The sequence below is a fragment of the Trachurus trachurus genome, assembly GCF_905171665.1.
Source record: "Trachurus trachurus genome assembly, chromosome: 4".
In the NCBI taxonomy this organism is placed as follows: domain Eukaryota; kingdom Metazoa; phylum Chordata; class Actinopteri; order Carangiformes; family Carangidae; genus Trachurus; species Trachurus trachurus.
In genome coordinates, this window is record NC_139898.1 from 15020578 (window position 1) to 15037643 (window position 17066).

The 17066-nt window shown below is 39.5% G+C and overlaps 1 protein-coding gene across 1 annotated transcript; it reads left to right on the plus strand.

Moving 5' to 3' along the window:
- Window positions 1-3078: 3078 nt before the first annotated feature.
- On the plus strand, window positions 3079-16839 carry firrm (fignl1 interacting regulator of recombination and mitosis). Its single transcript, XM_083969664.1, has 25 exons — window positions 3079-3212; window positions 3416-3576; window positions 4043-4089; window positions 4183-4271; window positions 4507-4611; window positions 4765-4905; window positions 5520-5682; window positions 5820-5908; window positions 5997-6131; window positions 7255-7344; window positions 7485-7549; window positions 7651-7799; window positions 8393-8522; window positions 8947-9133; window positions 10054-10136; window positions 10450-10501; window positions 11100-11189; window positions 12037-12222; window positions 13636-13755; window positions 13855-13950; window positions 14028-14141; window positions 14631-14738; window positions 14821-14901; window positions 14980-15150; window positions 16610-16839. Exons 2-25 carry the CDS (start codon window positions 3479-3481, stop codon window positions 16808-16810), a joined length of 2790 nt encoding a protein of 929 aa, XP_083825790.1. The 5' UTR covers window positions 3079-3212; window positions 3416-3478; the 3' UTR covers window positions 16811-16839.
- The last annotated feature ends 227 nt before the right edge of the window (window positions 16840-17066 follow it).

The window sequence follows — 17066 nt, forward strand, 5'->3', positions numbered from 1 at the left end:
ACAATTATCATGATTATTATGCAATTAATTTCACAACACTATGAATATGTAAAATCAAATATAGTCAAGTATCTATTAAAGGGACATTGTGTAGGACTTACTCCCATCTTGTGTTCTGGTTGTATATCGTAAGCAACTCAATCGTATTTTTCATGCTGCATTCATGTGAAATTGGACAGACGGCAGACGGACGACAGCCGCTGCACATAACGGCATAAACAAGCCTCTATGTAAACAAGTGGTCCGTCAGCACAAGGCAAAACAATACACATGACAATATGTTGTCATGGAGATGTCGTATTGTTTACATATTGTTTGTTTTAATATAGGACCAATTATTAATCCCCGAGGGGAAGTGTTTGAAATATTCAAGTCATTAATTGTCATCTATACCAAATGTTTAACTTTATTTTAATCGTTTTTTTTTTTTATTACAACTGACATGCAAACATTTAAATTCCTACCAATTCAGTGTTACGTTAGGTAAATGGACCGGTATCTAAATGGACCGGTATCTGTGCATTTACCTTTACTGCCGATATGGTTCCAACATAATTATTTTTGGAAAGTGACGGTATTTATGAATCTTTACAATTAATTAATTGTGGTGTTTAGGCTAATACCACGATTCATTGTGAAAACAAGTAATCGTGACATCCCTACTGCACTGTCATCTGTGTTGTCAGTATGCTGATACCTCAGACAGTGATTTGCTTCCTTTTATAAGAGTCAGTCTGGGATTACATGAAGACATCACGACAGTCTAAATCCACACAGGAACTGAGGCTAAATGAACTGTATGAAATACTAACTTGCTAAATTCCTTTAAAAACTGTCTCAAAGTGGAAAAATGGTGCTGTTAGAAATTAGCAGGGTGGTGACAACAAAAACTGACTTGATTTATTTACTTCACTTTGTATAAAGTTTGATGATTAAAAAAAACCCTAACCCTAAACTTGGACATTATCAGTGACATCCTTGCTTTACATTGAGATCCTAAAACTCTTGCACAGTGTGTTGCATTATAGTATTCCCATGAAAGTATCTACAGTATCTACAATCTTTTCCTATGGATTTTCCCGCTTGAGGCTGACTCTTTAAATAAACTTGCTCTTAGTTTCATTTTATCTTTTGACTCACCATCCTGATGAGTTACAAAGAAAACGGTTAGAGGAAGACTGGCACACAAGTCTGCAAACGGAACATAATTAGCTGCAGCCGCTGACACACAGGAGAACTCTGTTAGCCTTGACCTCCTCAGCAGACTTAACATAGACACTGTTGCAGACTGAAAACTTGGCAGTTACTCTGTAGCTGCAAAAAACAGAAATCATTTTCCCTCCTCCAAGTGCGGAGCCAGTTTCCTGATAACAGATAACCTTTAATTATCTGTAATCAGTGAGGTCAGCATGGAGGGGGAGAAGTGTTAAACCGTATTAGACTCAACCCACTTCTTGTAATGTGCATCATTTACAGTTAGTGCTTAATGATGTCTATTTTTTTTATTAGAAACATTAGACGCGCCCATGACCAAACCTTTGTCTGTTTCATAATGAGACCTTCACTGCAAACTTTACAATCCCTCCGATCATAGTCTATCAAATAACCTTGTCTTTAATTTGTACAAAACTTTAATCCAGAATTTACAGTGTGTTGTGTATTTTTTGTCAAGTACAAACATTTAAAGATCTAAAATAAATAGAGATAAGTATCAGAGTCCTGTTTTCTAAACAAGAAGTTGGTCGTTTCCTGCAGCGGCAGCAGCTAACACCTAAAGCTGTTGGAAAACAAAGGCACAGTAGCAGAAGCGTGATGCTTTACTTCAGTGCACAAGATCTTATCAGTAAAACAATACTGAATAGACTCAGACACTTTATGGACTGCAAATATTCCCCTTCCCTTAACTGCTCTATTTACCATCTAAACATTCCTGACATCTCAGTCATTTACTGTAAGGTATATGCAATCAGAAGTTAACATATACACCAGGACAAGTTTCCTCAACTTCATTGACAGAAATGGAGGAAAAAATAGTTTATGTGCCTTTTTCTAAACCATATGTAAACTTCTGGGTGCAATATAAGTGTAATACCTACATCTGATCAACTTCAGTGAATATGCGTGATTAACTTCAAGCTACTGTACAAACCATGGAGCCAACCACTTCTTATCGATTTAAGACAGTGTGAGTCATCTGGTCAGAATGGATGAGCATCTTCGTGTGGAATTTCTCAGTAAAAGACGTGCTTTTCTCACCAAGGGGGAACATGAGTTGAGAAAAGCTTAAACACATCCAACTGCAGAACTTTACAATAAGGCTATTAATCTCAGCCTCAGGTGGATATATTAATGTTATTAGTCATATAGAATTGTCTTTTATTTTATTAAATGTCATATTGTTATAACCAGAGTAAGTGCATTTTCCCTCTTCAACCCCCATGATTAAAACTCTTTGTTTATTAATGAAACCGTATATGCTCCACACACATTTATGGAGGCCAATCACTGCATATTTATAGTGCTTAACATCATTGTAGTAAAAGAAAATATATATATTCTGACAGCAGCATAATATATTGTGACTTTGGCCTGTAGTTTAATTGTTTCCTCATCATCATTATCATATTTGTTATGTGAATACCACATGAGAGTAATCAAATAGCCTATACATCTAATTAAATGCAGTGTTTAATTTAATTTTCAATAAATGGGGCATGGATGAATATTAACCCTCATTTCACCGGTAAACTAAAATGTCCAAAAATAGTCCTAACTATATTATTGTTTACAGGAGTACTATTTGTAACCACTGGAGGCTTCTCATACCTTTTTTTTTTTTTTACAGTCTACAAAAATCTGCAGCCTAGTTCTTTAGCCTGTCCATCTTTCATTGGCTCCCAGTCGAGTGCCTCTAGCGCCCAGTAGCCTGTCAGTTGTTATTTTCAGCGCTTTGCAATCAATTCGTTCTCCTATTGGTTCAAATCCGAAGACTTTAACGTGTCAACCAATCAGAGGAAGGGCTGATGAGACGTTTGGTCCCAACGTCACATCCGACTCAAACAACGGCGCGCGGTATGTTTTTTCCACAGTTAGGTAAACTCTCTGCCGTCCTCCCTGCATTTTACTAATTTACAAGTGAATAATGGTGAATTTTGGACAAATTAACGCGTAAAGTCGTTGTGGTATGTTTTGTGCGCCGTCTTGCATTTATGGTAAGAAGATATCCACAACTAAACTACCATGTTAGCGTTAAATGTTGTAGCAAATCCTAATGTAGCAAACACACAAGCTAACGGCAGTCTCCGCTCCCGGGGCTCGAAACTGGAAGCGACTCTTTAAATAACACCAGCTTGTGAAGCTGTCGCATTAACGTTGAAGTAATGAGACACAGCAATGTTGTTTGTGAAACTTTCAGTCGTTTAGGCAGCAGTCCTGACCTCCTCCTCCTCCTCCTCCTCCTCCGGCTGATGCTGTCATCATGTCCCAGAGCAACACTTCTCTCCTGGACGAGGTGGTGCAGTGGAGTCAGGAAACGTGTCGCCAGGAGCTGAAGTCTGTCCTGCCCAAACTCACTATATCCTCCCAGAGCCGACTTTGTTGTCTTCATTCCTGTCTGATGGTTCATAGCTTCATACAAAACATCTTAATGAGGAAAGTCCAGAGCTACCCCGTTCTTGTGAAATTTTTGAATTAAGAAAGATTGGAAATACACGGATATGATCTTAGCGAGTAGTTGAATACATTAAATGGTGTATTATCTGTACAGTTTTATATTTAATGAGGCAAGTGCTAGCAGTGTGCCATTTATTTATTTATTTGCTGACTGACTGACTGACTGATTGGCTGACTTATTTATTTGTTGACCACCAAAATACTGAAACTCTCCCAAGTTTCTTAAACATTTGATTTAAATATTTGTTGATGAAAACTGGACAAAACTTGTGCTGTCATGCTCATCTTTCCTTTTTTTTTTTTTTCATCATTATTGTGGCCCTCCTGACAGTTGTAAATGAGTTTGCGGTGAAAGAGTTTTCCTTGACAGTTGGTACTCTCTGCAGCACAAGTCTGAGAGCTGGGATGATCATATACGTAAGTTTCATGATTGCACAGTTTGTCATTGCAAACTTCTTTGAGATAAAGTCTGACATGTCTTAAAAAAACAACAACATAATATGCCTACAGGTGTACTGAAGATAATTACAGACATGTTCCTTCCTCACATTGGTCTGTCAGAGCTGGAAGATGAGTGCTTCTCTAAGATCTTGCCAAAGGTAAACAACCGGGTGATTGCTTTTCTTTAGGATCTATGATGTGAATTCCTTCCCTAGTATTTATCAGACAGCGGCTTCTCTGTAGAACAAGTCACACTAAATCTGCGCCTTTTCTTTTTCTAAGATTGTTGATAGGCATGTTGGGAATTACTATTTAATTTGATTACTTTTGTTTAAAATCTGACTGTAGATCTGTCTTTGTTAATATTCCTGCCTCTTGCTTAAACATCTGCAGGCTGTGACGGTGTTCGAAAGCATGATGAAAGAAATCTCAGACCAAGTTGGAGGGCTGTCTAGTCAAAACACCGAACTGCGTGCCTTAATAAGGAAAATTCTGCAGGTGACTATTATCATTATTGCAAATTTTTGGAAGTGCATTTCAGAATGATACAATTAGTACCTTAAAGGTTTAATCTAAGTATGAAACTCAGTATGCTATCTAAAAAAAGACTGGTGTTCTGCCCATAACCAATATTTTGACCTCCTCCTTCAGGCAATGATGCAGATTATTGATGCACTTTCCACTTGTGTGCGTCACGCTGGCTCATTCGATGAAGCTCCTGACCTGGTTGCCATCCGCTCAATACCTACTTGTATCCTGAAAATCCTGAGGGAAACCTTTCAGCACTGCAAGGTCAGTCTGCTCACTTCAATGGTGGCTGTAATGTTTGTGTATGTCATGCAGTATTTTTTGTAATTATGGCTGAATGGTTTGATTGATATTGTTATTTGATCTGATGATAATGTTTATTTTTCAGAATAAATTCAAAAGATACCCAGAATATTCACATATCCCTAGATAAACCGCTATGATATATGAAATGAACGGTTTATTTTTTGTGATTATTTACACCATTTGATTAAATTCAAAGGTACATGCAGCTAAATATGTAGCTATGACCTTAAATGATGAGGTGTTTTTGGATACTCATAATTTTGAGAAGTGATTCAAAACAATAATCTGATAATATATAAAACATTTCTGACGATTAGTGATGGTTCAGTTTTTTTGTTTTACCTTTCTTGTCTTTTCCATATTAAAAAACTGTGATCCGGGCTATCCAGAGTAAAACAAGACGTCACTGACTGGAAGCTAGTGTGATAAGCATCTTAATGCAGCAGGAAACCACTTAGGGATGCAACGGGACCAGAAAATTCACTCACAATGCAGTTTAAACAGATCTGCATCTCTAGTGAAAACCAAAACAGTTAAAACAAGGTAAAGCAGACTCTGCATGCTGTCTACAGGAGAGCGAGGTGCTTTACTGTGGCCGTATGTCCCTGGTTGCTGACCTGCTTCAGGGACTCTTCAAGGAAGCGTATTCGCTCCAGAAGGGTCTATTGGAGCTGTTGGACAGGATTTCCCTTGACAGCAGCGCCTCAGAGGAGGAAGTCTCTGACATCGTTACAGGTGTGTGCATGAGTCCCTCCCTGTTTTATATAGCACAAAGGCCACACTTTTGTCATCAAGCCTTTCTTTTTTTGCGCAGTTATATCTTTCTTGCAGTTGTAAATTCACTAAATACATGTATTTTTAATGTTCCTCAGTGATTCACAGCCTACTGGATATGAGCTCTATTATCTCCAACTTGGACATAGCACTTCATGCAAACACATGGAAATTCCTCATCAAGTCAGTAGATAAAACACTATTCTTTTGTAAATGTCATGTTATTTGTGGTAATAGCGTGACTTGTTTAAATGGTAATTACTCACTTCAGACAGAGTCTGAAGTACCAGTCACTGGTGGAGGAACATCTACATCACAGTGACATCAGCACCAGCCTTTGTGAAAATCTGTTGACCTCCTTCCACAACTGTGTGGAGCTGGCTGAACACATCAAACATGCTGGTCTTCAGGTAGGAAAGCTCTGGTTTGATAGTAAACATTCAACATGAATGATGAAACGGTGTGTGTTGCTCCTGTAACAGCAGCCAGTGGGTTTTTTACCATGGATGTCCTGATTGTCCTGATTACATTATTATTTTTTTTGCTGCAATAATCATTTATAATGGCTGATGTAGTCATGCATTGCAGATTGAGTACTTAAAGCAGAAGTAAGCGGAATATTTGTGTTAATATAAGTCTTAAATAGTTATATCTTCCGACGGCAATCACTTATATAGAGTGTTTGGTCTGAAACACGGGTCTGTCAGTCACTCTGCTCTGCTGTAAGCCGAGGAGAAAACTTTCCTTGTATCCTACAACTTTTATCCAATGAGGAGAGAGAATGGCATTAAGGGGCGGTCCTCTCTGTGTGTGCAGCCAAGGGATGCGCGTGAATGTGGTGACGTAGGGACGAGGGCGGGGACTGCTAACTCCATCGGCTGACAGAAAGTTAGCCAAAACGACTGGATCGCTTACTTCTGCTTTAATATCAGTAGCACACACTTTGTAAAAGGTCCACATGACCAAAAAATTGTGGGATAAGGAACATACTGGTGCATTAAAAAGGTGGGAGGTAGGACTACACTACGCAGCCCACAATGCTTCTCTAAGCTGCAGATACCAGTAATAACCACAGCCGATCATATTCAAGGTGATGAATTCTAATCTGCCAGTCACATATTTAAATGAACATTGACAGATGATGTTTTGCTGACTGATCCGTCATGGCATGTCTAGTTTTTACAGACGAATGTGAATTGCTTTTATTTATAAAACACTTATCAAAACAATGTTACAAATTGCTTTACAAGACTATAAAATAAATCACAAATACATGTGAATGTGATGAACTATGTACAGTACAATATATTTTTGGTCTTCACTCACCAGATTCCAGCTAGTATCACTACAATGGGAGATATTTCTGTGTTAGGATTTATTTTATCCTCTTCATAGAATAAATGGTATATATTTCCTGTGCTTTGCCCCTTTGTGCTGTACAAAAAATGTCTAGTGTTTATCAGTGTAGGGTTAAAGACTTCATCTTTGTCACCTTTCACCTTTTGTGTCAATGCTCTTTTGTCCCTTTTAAAGGAGGCAGCACAAAGCCCCGAATACAAGTTGTTCCAGAAAACTGCAAAGATGTGCAGATTTTTTGCCAACACACTGGTTCATTACATAAAGGTACAAGTTAGGATCTCCTTGCGGCCCCTTGGGGACAAAAACACTGTGTCGTTTTATAGTCTAAAACCATTAAGATCTACCGTACTTCAAAATACAAAGCAGTGTCACTTACACCTCCTTATTCTTTATTCTGTTCTCAGGAATTCAAATTTTTTCTCACCAAGAATTGTAGCTGCTTTCACAAACTCTACCTCCAGGTCACCAGGTATGTGTGGTTTTGCTGTGGTTTTAGGCTACAATTTATCATTTGAGTTGATGATCTTGAAAGATGATGAACTAATATCTGTTGTGCCTTTTGCCCCCCAGTAAATTCCCACCCAGCATGTGTGCTCCGACACTGACCACAGCTCTGTCCGAGGAGTTGAATGCAGTAGCTCTGGTTCCCATGGATGCCCTGCTGCTCCAGCTGTTGCCCCTAAGGCCCTTTGCTGAAGTAGTCCTCCAGCAGGACATGCGTGAGTGTGAAGCTTGTCCTCTGTTTCCCTCTTTCCTGAGATACTGTGCCTGGGTTGATGGATGCTTTCCTGTTTCCCTTGAGATGGGGATCAATTATATAAACTCAGTGGCCAGCTGTATGCGAATTCTATTCCCCGTGCTTATCCTATCAAGTATACAGTATGTAAAAACAACAAGAAATTGGTGTTTATTGTTATGTTAACAGAGAGGAATTGAGGTCATCTCATCAACCTGTGGGTTGGAAACAGCACTGTGTTAACGTCGACTCCTATTAGAGTGACTGTTAAAAAAAGGTGTCTTGGCACACAAATAGAGTGATTTTAGTCTATATTTTATCAAATCTATTTTGGGGTTTCTAGTTCTTGGGTTTATTCTACTACATTAGATCAGTATCATCACTATTGCATCAGAACATTTTCAATTTAATGCAGACTGACATCTGCATATTGCATTAAAGGAAATTGTAGCATCTTTGGAAAAATGTTGATTGCATGTTTTTCCATAATAGAATGTGGACAGCTGCAGACTGACATGTGTGCAACAACATAATGCAGAACAGTCTTGAAATGACCCTTGTATTGTTCGTCTGCAGGGTTAAGTCCTGAGCATGAACTTCCTCAGTGTCTTCTGCTGGTGAGCGTTCTGGGTCAGCTGGCCAACCAACCAGAGGAAGTGCAGCAGCTTTGGCACACCGGCAGCCAGTTCTCAGAAGAGACACCCAGGTAATAAAAGCTGTTTTGGGTTGGTGTCGCAAAATATTTTAAATGTTTGGTGCTTCAAACCAGTTGCCAAGCTGGCAACTAGTTAAACCTTTTGTCTGACATCAGTTGATGTTGATGGATTACACATTTTTTTTCTCTTACTCTTATTCACTGTGTAAATTTTAGTTTTTGTGTCATACACAATAACTTCATCTCCAGCCTGATTTAATACTTTATTATAGCCCACTGTTTAACTATAATAATTAATCATTTTATGAAAAATGGCAGTATACAGACTGAGAAATATGTATTAAAATCTATATATCATTTAAGATCTATATATCATGTAAACGCCTATTTAGGTAATGTGTAAAAAAAAAAAGTTGTGTGCCAATTTTTAACTATCTTAATCTCTTAAACTGTTTTCCATCCCCTTTATCTCCAGGCTTCCTCTCTACAAAGCCTTGTTCACTAGTTTCCGTCGTTGCTATACTGAGCGTACGGTGCCGGTGCGCTTGCCAGGGGTGATGATGAAGGGTCAGGCCCAAGTTCAGGTCACTCTCCACCACCACATGTGTGTGCAGCTCTGTGCCAGTGTGGCTGCGCTTCCTCCAGTGTACTTTCCTGTGCTGGTGAGGTCCACACGCACTACTATTTAATTCTGAGTAATGGCTCATTTATTGTGAGTAATTTCCTCAGTTCAGTTCAGTCCCTGCATTTATATATTCCATGGTGTATGAATGTGGTGTGCAGGATAGGGCATTGTTATTATGGAAAGCACTTTGTGTTGCATTTTAACTGTATGAAAAGTGCTGTAGAAATAAAGTTTGATTGATTGATAAACAATGATGACAGAACCCTGTAGTAGCACCTACAGAAATAAATGTTCTTTAAAAGACATAGTATGAGTAGATAAAACTAAACAATTATCAATTAGTGGCACATATCTTGTGGTCAGAGGAACCTGATTAGCAAGCCATCATTCAAATAATCAAGAATATTTGCACACAAACAACAACTCTTGCAACTTTTTTGAAGCATCTAGTGATAAAGACAGTTGCCAGGTGGAGCCTTCCCTCTGTAGGCATAGCTCTTGCAAACCAAACAGCAGCTGGCATTGATGTGAACGAACTGTTAGCTAACTCTCTAAACAGTAATTTTACCCTGTTGATAACAGAACTGATGTCTTAAATTTGGACCATGCTGTGTCACAATACATGTAAATCTTCTCTTTTTTGGGGAATTCAGTTATACTGAAACACTGTACATCAGTAGCTGTAAATATGTTGTGGTCCAGCCACTATATATATATATACTTGTTCTATGTGTATATGCAGAATATACTACTATACACAGTACACTAGACTTTGCTTTAGCTTTCTGGTGGAGAATTTCCCAACATTCAAGGCAAGTTATTCTTTCAGTTTTGTTTTCTTTGTTTTTGTTAAATTTCTTGTTTGTAGAGCCTGGTTTTCTTTGGCAACTGTACTTTCCTCTGTGTACCCCCTCCTCTCATGTATAACTTCCCATCTCTGTTATCTCTCTTTTTCAGGAGCGTTGTTTGGTTGATGCTGTCCTGCAGGCTGATACACAGACAGCTTTACTGGCAACCGATGTGTGGTGCTTTACAGCACGGTGAGACAGAGGGTTAATGCAGTATTGACCATTTATAACTGGATTTTGCTTTTAATAGTGTCAGTGGTCAGTGTTTTTTGGACAGTTCATTTAGCTTGGTCACATATATAACTTGTCCGCAAAATAAATGTGTACACTTGGAAATCATATTTTCATCAGTGCATGCTTCTGGGCACCCAGTGTGTCATCACAAGGCCTACATGTCAGGTCCCTTTAGCCTTCTTAGCAAAAGTATGGTTGTAAGCATCTCAACACATTTTTCTGTACTGTACTGAATCCCCTGCTTAATTTGTTTTATCTTTTTTTTTTACAGATATGGATCAGCAGAACTTTGTCTACATCATGTCCTCCTCATTGCTCAGATGGTTGGTAAAATTAAATACATACACATTGCAGATGAGAGAATGTATTTTGTGGGCTCATTTTATTTTCAACATGAAAGAGACAGCAAATGGCACTTAACAACATATTTTAATTTCTAAAGATGCTCAGTAAAACGTCATATTAAATATATATGATAGGCTAGCTATATGATCACACCACAACTTTTTAAATCTTGGCTTCTATTCTCATGGGTAGATAGTATAAACATGGAAAAGTTGGATATTTTTCCATGTTGCTGACATCACTGTCATCGTCCTCAACACTTTCTGAACTCAAACTCTGAATCCTTAATCCCTCTCTGTAGGGTTATGGATTAGTATGGTGGCCTCACTGTCTCGTGTGGCACCCCAACAGAGGTGACAATTGGTGTTGTTGGCCCTTAGGGAATGACACCTCTCCATAACTTGTTTTCTCATAACCAGATTAACCTGGATCCCACTGTTTTCCATACACTTCCCTCTGCTTCAGATCTTCACCTTTCTTCTGTCCTGATGTCATGGTGATTTTATTCCCCCTGAGTCTTCACACCAACACACACAATGTCCCTTATCTCCTCTGTTTCTCCCTCTTCTCCCTTAGGTGAAGACGTGCAGCAGTGAGAGTTACCAGTTATTCCACATGGGCCTGCTGCTCAAACGCATGGTTTTCCTTATGACACCAAACCACCAGGTTAGAAACCCCATGAACAGAAATGATTGTTTTAATGACCTCATGAATTACTTGAGAGTTTCAAAACCACATTTAGTGCGTTTAGTCACGTTAGTTCACTGTGGCAGGCTATTGCCGGTGACAAAACTTCAACTCAGCTGGTGGAAAGGTGATCAGTTATTCAGTCATGAACATTCGTGATTATAGTTGGAGACGAAACATGCACTTTTTAAATATAGCACTTCCTAGTCTGTTTATATGAAACTTGGGGGCCTCAAGAAATGTTGTTGATACCCAACAACAGCATACAGTATTTGATTTCACTAGAATCAAACAATATGTTGGTTAGGTATCCTAATGTAAAATCAGAACAGATTGACGTGTTTTAATTTCCTTAAATTAAGACTGGCAAAACCCATAGATGATCTTGATTGAGTTTTATGATGATTTGGAGTAGAAGACCAGCTGAGTTAGGATGCACTTCAATTGAGAGATTGACACAAAGAAAGAAATTTCGACTTCAGGCCACACTCTTCCAGATTTGTGATTCCAAATGTAAACTTGATTATTACAGCGCCACCTGTAATAACTGTACAGTCACTCATGTTTAGAGACTACAGTAGTAGGGGGATATGGAAGCATGACAGTAACATTAATCTTAGGGCTTATGGTTTTTCTTGCACAAATACTTGCGATAAAAATAAATAAATAAAAAATATGACAGTAATAGGAATAAACACTAGAGTTCCCGATCTTTGCTCTATAAGTCTAACCCTGGAAGAAAAGCAAAAGACAAACGCTGGACTGTAAAGATGATAAACCCCATTATATTTTTCATTCATCTAATCTAAAGTCTTTGTTTTACCAGATGGAGCTAGTGACACATTTCCCACCCTCTTATGTGGAAAACCTACCAGTCTGGCGCCGTGTCCTCCTCAGAGCTCTTTCTCTAGATGCCCGTCACCGTGTAGAGTCAGACATCATCGGCATTACCCAGAAAGCTCTGAGTGACTGGCAGAATGGGGGGTACAAATTGGGACAAGTGGACAAAGTGGTGAGGACTACTTAAGATATGAAATATTGATCTTCCTCTATTATACCTCTGAATGTAACGACAGAAGTGTAGTGACTATGAAATTGAATATATGGAAGAAAGAGGCAATACAAACATCAAGTGCATGCTAGCAGTTTCTGGCGTTGTGCACTGAAGAGAAAGTGGAAAGATGACTAATGACCACTACAAGTGATCTCAAGAGTACGATAACCTTTGCCCACGTTTAAAAGCAGATAAGATTGTTATTAGTTATTTGCTTGTCTGGACTGTCTGAGAGCCACTTTCCCACAGAGACATTTTTTGTTTACGCTTTATGTAACAAACCTATTGCAGAGTCATCAGTTCATAATTGTTTTTTATCACAATGTGCATATCTGTTCACCTTTTACGATTGGGCAGCAGTTCAGCGTTTACAGATGGGAAACACTTTTGCCTTGTACACTGTAAGAGTAAAAATGGTTGAGTAAGATAAAAATAAAAGATAAACATTGCCAGTCAAGAGACATGAGTAGAAATTTGGCAATTGAAAATGAAGATATAAAATATATTCAGTGTTTTTATTTAAATTGACCAGCTGTAGTTTTGAGCAGGTATGTGCAGAATATTTAGTTGGTTTACCATAAAAGTCAGACTTTTTGTTTATCCTGCTGGTTATAGAATATGCCTTTTAAAGCAGAAGTAAGCGATCCGGTCGTTTTGAGTAATGCTGCGTTCCTGGCAGGCTTTTGAAACCGTAAATTACAGCTTCAAGTCACAACTTACGACTTTGTAGCGTTCCAGGCAACCCACTCGTGTTTTTCCGACCTGTTTTACCTGTGAAAGTGCACTATAACGGCCACTCGTAACTTCCGACCCGTGAACTCGTACCAGATCGAACTGGTACGACTTCACAGGTCGGAAAAACACGAGTTACGAGTTGCCTTGAACGCACCATAACAGTCTTCGTCCCTACGTCACCACATTCAGGCGCATACCTTGGCTGCACACACAGCGCTGCATGCCGTTCTCTCTCCTCATTGGATAAAAATTGTAGGATACGAGAAAAGTTTTCTCCTCGGCTCAGAGCGGAGCAGAGTGACTGACAGACCCGTGTTTCGGTCCAAACACTCTATGTAAGTGATTGCTGTCGGAAGATATAACTATTTGAGACTTATATTAACACAAAAATATCGCTTACTTCTGCTTTAATTGTCCTTATTATATTTATACATGACAAATGATCTGACGCTATACCCAGCTCTTAATAAATCTTATTTCACCCCTTAAAACCCACTGGCTTGTAGGTCCCAGCTTCAGGGTGTTCAAATGTATTTCACAGTTAAACTGACAATGCAAACAACACAGGGTGGGAGAAATGAAAATCTAAAACCAGCCAAAAAATGTTGTATTTACAAAGTTCCCCCTTCTCTCCAGAATGTGGTGCTCTTATCCCTCCTAGTGGTGGTTCAAGGGAAGTCGTCTCCTGAAGAACAGTGTGTGTTGTCTGCAGCAAGGATAGTCATGCAGCTGTGGTTACGCATGAGTGCAGATCAGGTGAGCCCCCAAAACACACAGACACACACACACACACACACAAGAAGATGTAATGTTAATGCTGTTAAACTGATATTGTTGTAACCTGTCACCCTCCAGGCGGAGAAGCACCCTGTGCTCCAGTGTACCCTGCAGCTGCTCCTGTCCCTATCAGCCGTATTAGTGAAAAACATGGAACCTCAAGTCATTTGCCAGGTTTGCTGTTTGTTCCTCAGTCCACATTAAAAAGATGGAAAAGTGGACAATACTTATTTATGTTATGTTTGTCCCAGGCTCTGCTGTGTGTGGATGCTTTGGTATCTCAGAAGTGTGCAGATCAGCTGCTGCTGGCTGCTTTGGAGTTCCTGGCCTCTCTGGGGAAGATCTTTGTCCCTCCTGACAGCCAGGTACAGAAACCACACTTCACAAATGAGAATTTTACTGTTTAGTTCCTGACACCTTACTAATAGTTGCTCTTGGAAAACTATTCTGCTGTTTCTATTGGAAGCCGTTCTTACCATTGTTATCCATCAGAAAAATAAATAATCAGGTTTCAAGAGGTAAATTAAAATGTCTCAGATTGTTCAACGTTATTTGCCAAACAAAATACCACTCATTTGGTCTTAAATAATTTGTGTTTGTGTTCATTCCTTCATGGAGTAAAGTATGCAGCTTGAAACACCACTTTGGGTTCAAGCGTCTAGTGATGTGCATCTGTCATTCTTCACAGTTCATTGACTAGACTAGAGGAACAACTTATTATATGAAAAAGTTGATGATTATCAGTTGCAAATGTACATAAACGATTTGTACTATGAATGAGCTTACATCAGAAGACTACAATGTAAATATATTTTTAAAGTTTCTCATCCATACAAACTCCTTTGGTCCAATAGAGTCAGATTCTGCCGAGGCTGAGCAGCCTGTTTGGGGAGCTGCTGGCTGATGACAGATCCTGGCTGCTACATCAGCACGCCCTGGAAGCCTTCTCTCATTTTGCAGAGGTAGCAACTTCGACTATTGTTTCAGATGCAGTGCTGGACAGTGTTGAAGCATTCTTTTTAATGTGTCCTTTTGGTGTTTAAGGTTACAAACCACGAGGAAGTCATTTCCCTGAGCCTGTGTGTCGAGGAAACAAAGACCAAGGTGGTCAGTTATCTCAGTAAGGTAAGTGATGATAATTGTGTTAAAGTCTATTTGAAATAAAAACGGATACATGTTGAATGAGACTATGTTTTGTTGTAGACTGTGAGTGTAAAGGAAGATGTGGAGTCACGACTACAGAGGCTCAAGATGGAGACAACAGAGATTGAACGACACAATGACAAGCTGGAAAGTAACACAGAAAACGTATCTAATGAACAGCCGACTGAAGTGGTGGCAGAACAGCCGACTGAAGTGGTGGCAGATTCAGAGGTAAGTCGCATCATTAAATTAAAATGCAGGGTTTTTAAATGTGCATGCTGAATGATGAGAAACAACTGTCAAGTATTAGTATGATAAAGCTGCCCAGTTTGAGTCTTGGTGAGTAGTACACTGTTATTTTGATAGTTGACAAAACATAAGTAAAGAAGGTGAAAAGTGAAATCTGACAAAGTAGCTTCATCATGGTTACTACTGAGGTTTAAATTTGCACTGGCTCTCAGCTGGAAGCCACTTAATGGAGGTTTCCATTTACAAGATGTGATATTTTAATGTCAGTTGATGAGATGTCTGTGTTTGTGATCCCAATGTAAAATATTTTAGTAGCTCAGTAAAAACTTAAAGCAGAAGTAAGCGATCCGGTCGTTTTGGCTAATGCTGCGTTCCAGGCAGGCTTTTGAAACCGTAAATTACAGCTTCATGTCACAACTTACGACTTTGTAGCGTTCCAGGCAACCCACTCGTGTTTTTCCGACCTGTTTTACCGGTGAAAGTCACTATAACGGCCACTCGTAACTTCCGACGGAAAAACACGAGTTACGGGCTGCCTTGAACGCACCATAACAGTCCTCGTCCCTACGTCACCACATTCACGCGCATCGCTTGGCTGCACACCATAGCTGCACACACACAGCCCTGCATGCCGTTCTCTCTCCTCATTGGATAAAAACTGTAGGATACGAGAAAAGTTTTCTCCTCGGCGCAGAGACAGACCCATGTTTCGGTCCAAACACTCTATGTAAGTGATTGCTGTCGGAAGATATAACTATTTAAGACTTATATTAAAGCAGAAGTGAGTGATCCGGTCGTTTTCGCTAATGCTGCGTTCCAGGCAGGCTTTTGAAATCGTAAATTACAGCTTCAAGTCACAACTTACGACTTTGTAGCGTTCCAGGCAACCCACTCGTGTTTTTCCGACCGGTTTTACCGGTGAAAGTCACTATAACGGCCACTCGTAACTTCCGACCGGTGAACTCGTACCAGATCGAACTGGTACCACTTCACGGTCGGAAAAATACGAGTTTCCTTGAACGCACCATAACAGTCCTCGTCGCTACGTCACCACATTCACGGCGTTCCTTGGCTGCACACACAGCCCTGCATGCTGTTCTCTCTCCTCATTGGATAAAAACTGTAGGATACGATAAATGTTTTCTCTTCGGCTCAGAGCAGAGCAGAGGGACTGAGAGACCCGTGTTTCAGTCCAAACACTCTATGTAAGTGATTGCTGTCGGAAGATATAACTATTTAAGACTTATATTAACACAAATATATCACTCACTTCTGCTTTAACACAAATATATCGCTTACTTCTGCTTTAACTGAGCAATTACATTAGTACTATAAAGTAGTCATAGAATATTGTAAAATATGCAGTTTTATGAAAAATAAAAATTATGCTGTGTGAATGAGGATTTGATTCATAAAAAGATGATATTTTCCTGCCTCTCAGCCATGTCCAAAGAGAGCTCGGCAGGAGACCAGTGCAGAGGAGGAGTACAGCCGCTACATCCACACAGCTGAGAGTGCTTTAAAAGCCCTCCAGGCTCTCACTGAGGGCGAAGCCCACACGAAAGCACCACCACAGTGGCTGGAGTCCAGACTGCATGAGCTGCAGACCCTCATAACCAACATCTGTACGGCCAGACACTAACTCTAGTGGCCCCAGTTTGTTTTCCAGACCCAGATTTACTTTGTCTATGAACCTATTTAATCAGTCTGGGATTGTGGAAGTCTGTAATACTCATTGCTGCTACCGAAAATAGTTTATTTTACTTATTTTTTAACTGTCACTCTTGATTTATGCAACTGTTTATTAAACTTGTTGGAATACAAAGGATTGATTTATTTCTTACTTGGAAGCAAGTTTAACTGTGTTCACTTCCTGGGAATAGGTCAGCGGGTGTTAC

Bases quoted from the DNA above. Each gene is read 5' to 3' on its own strand.
- firrm (XM_083969664.1), top strand. From the start codon at position 3,479: ATGTCCCAGAGCAACACTTCTCTCCTGGACGAGGTGGTGCAGTGGAGT. The intron at 4,612-4,764 runs GTGACTATTATC...CTCCTCCTTCAG, and splicing joins TAATAAGGAAAATTCTGCAG to GCAATGATGCAGATTATTGA. The intron at 15,151-16,609 runs GTAAGTCGCATC...CCTGCCTCTCAG, and splicing joins AAGTGGTGGCAGATTCAGAG to CCATGTCCAAAGAGAGCTCG.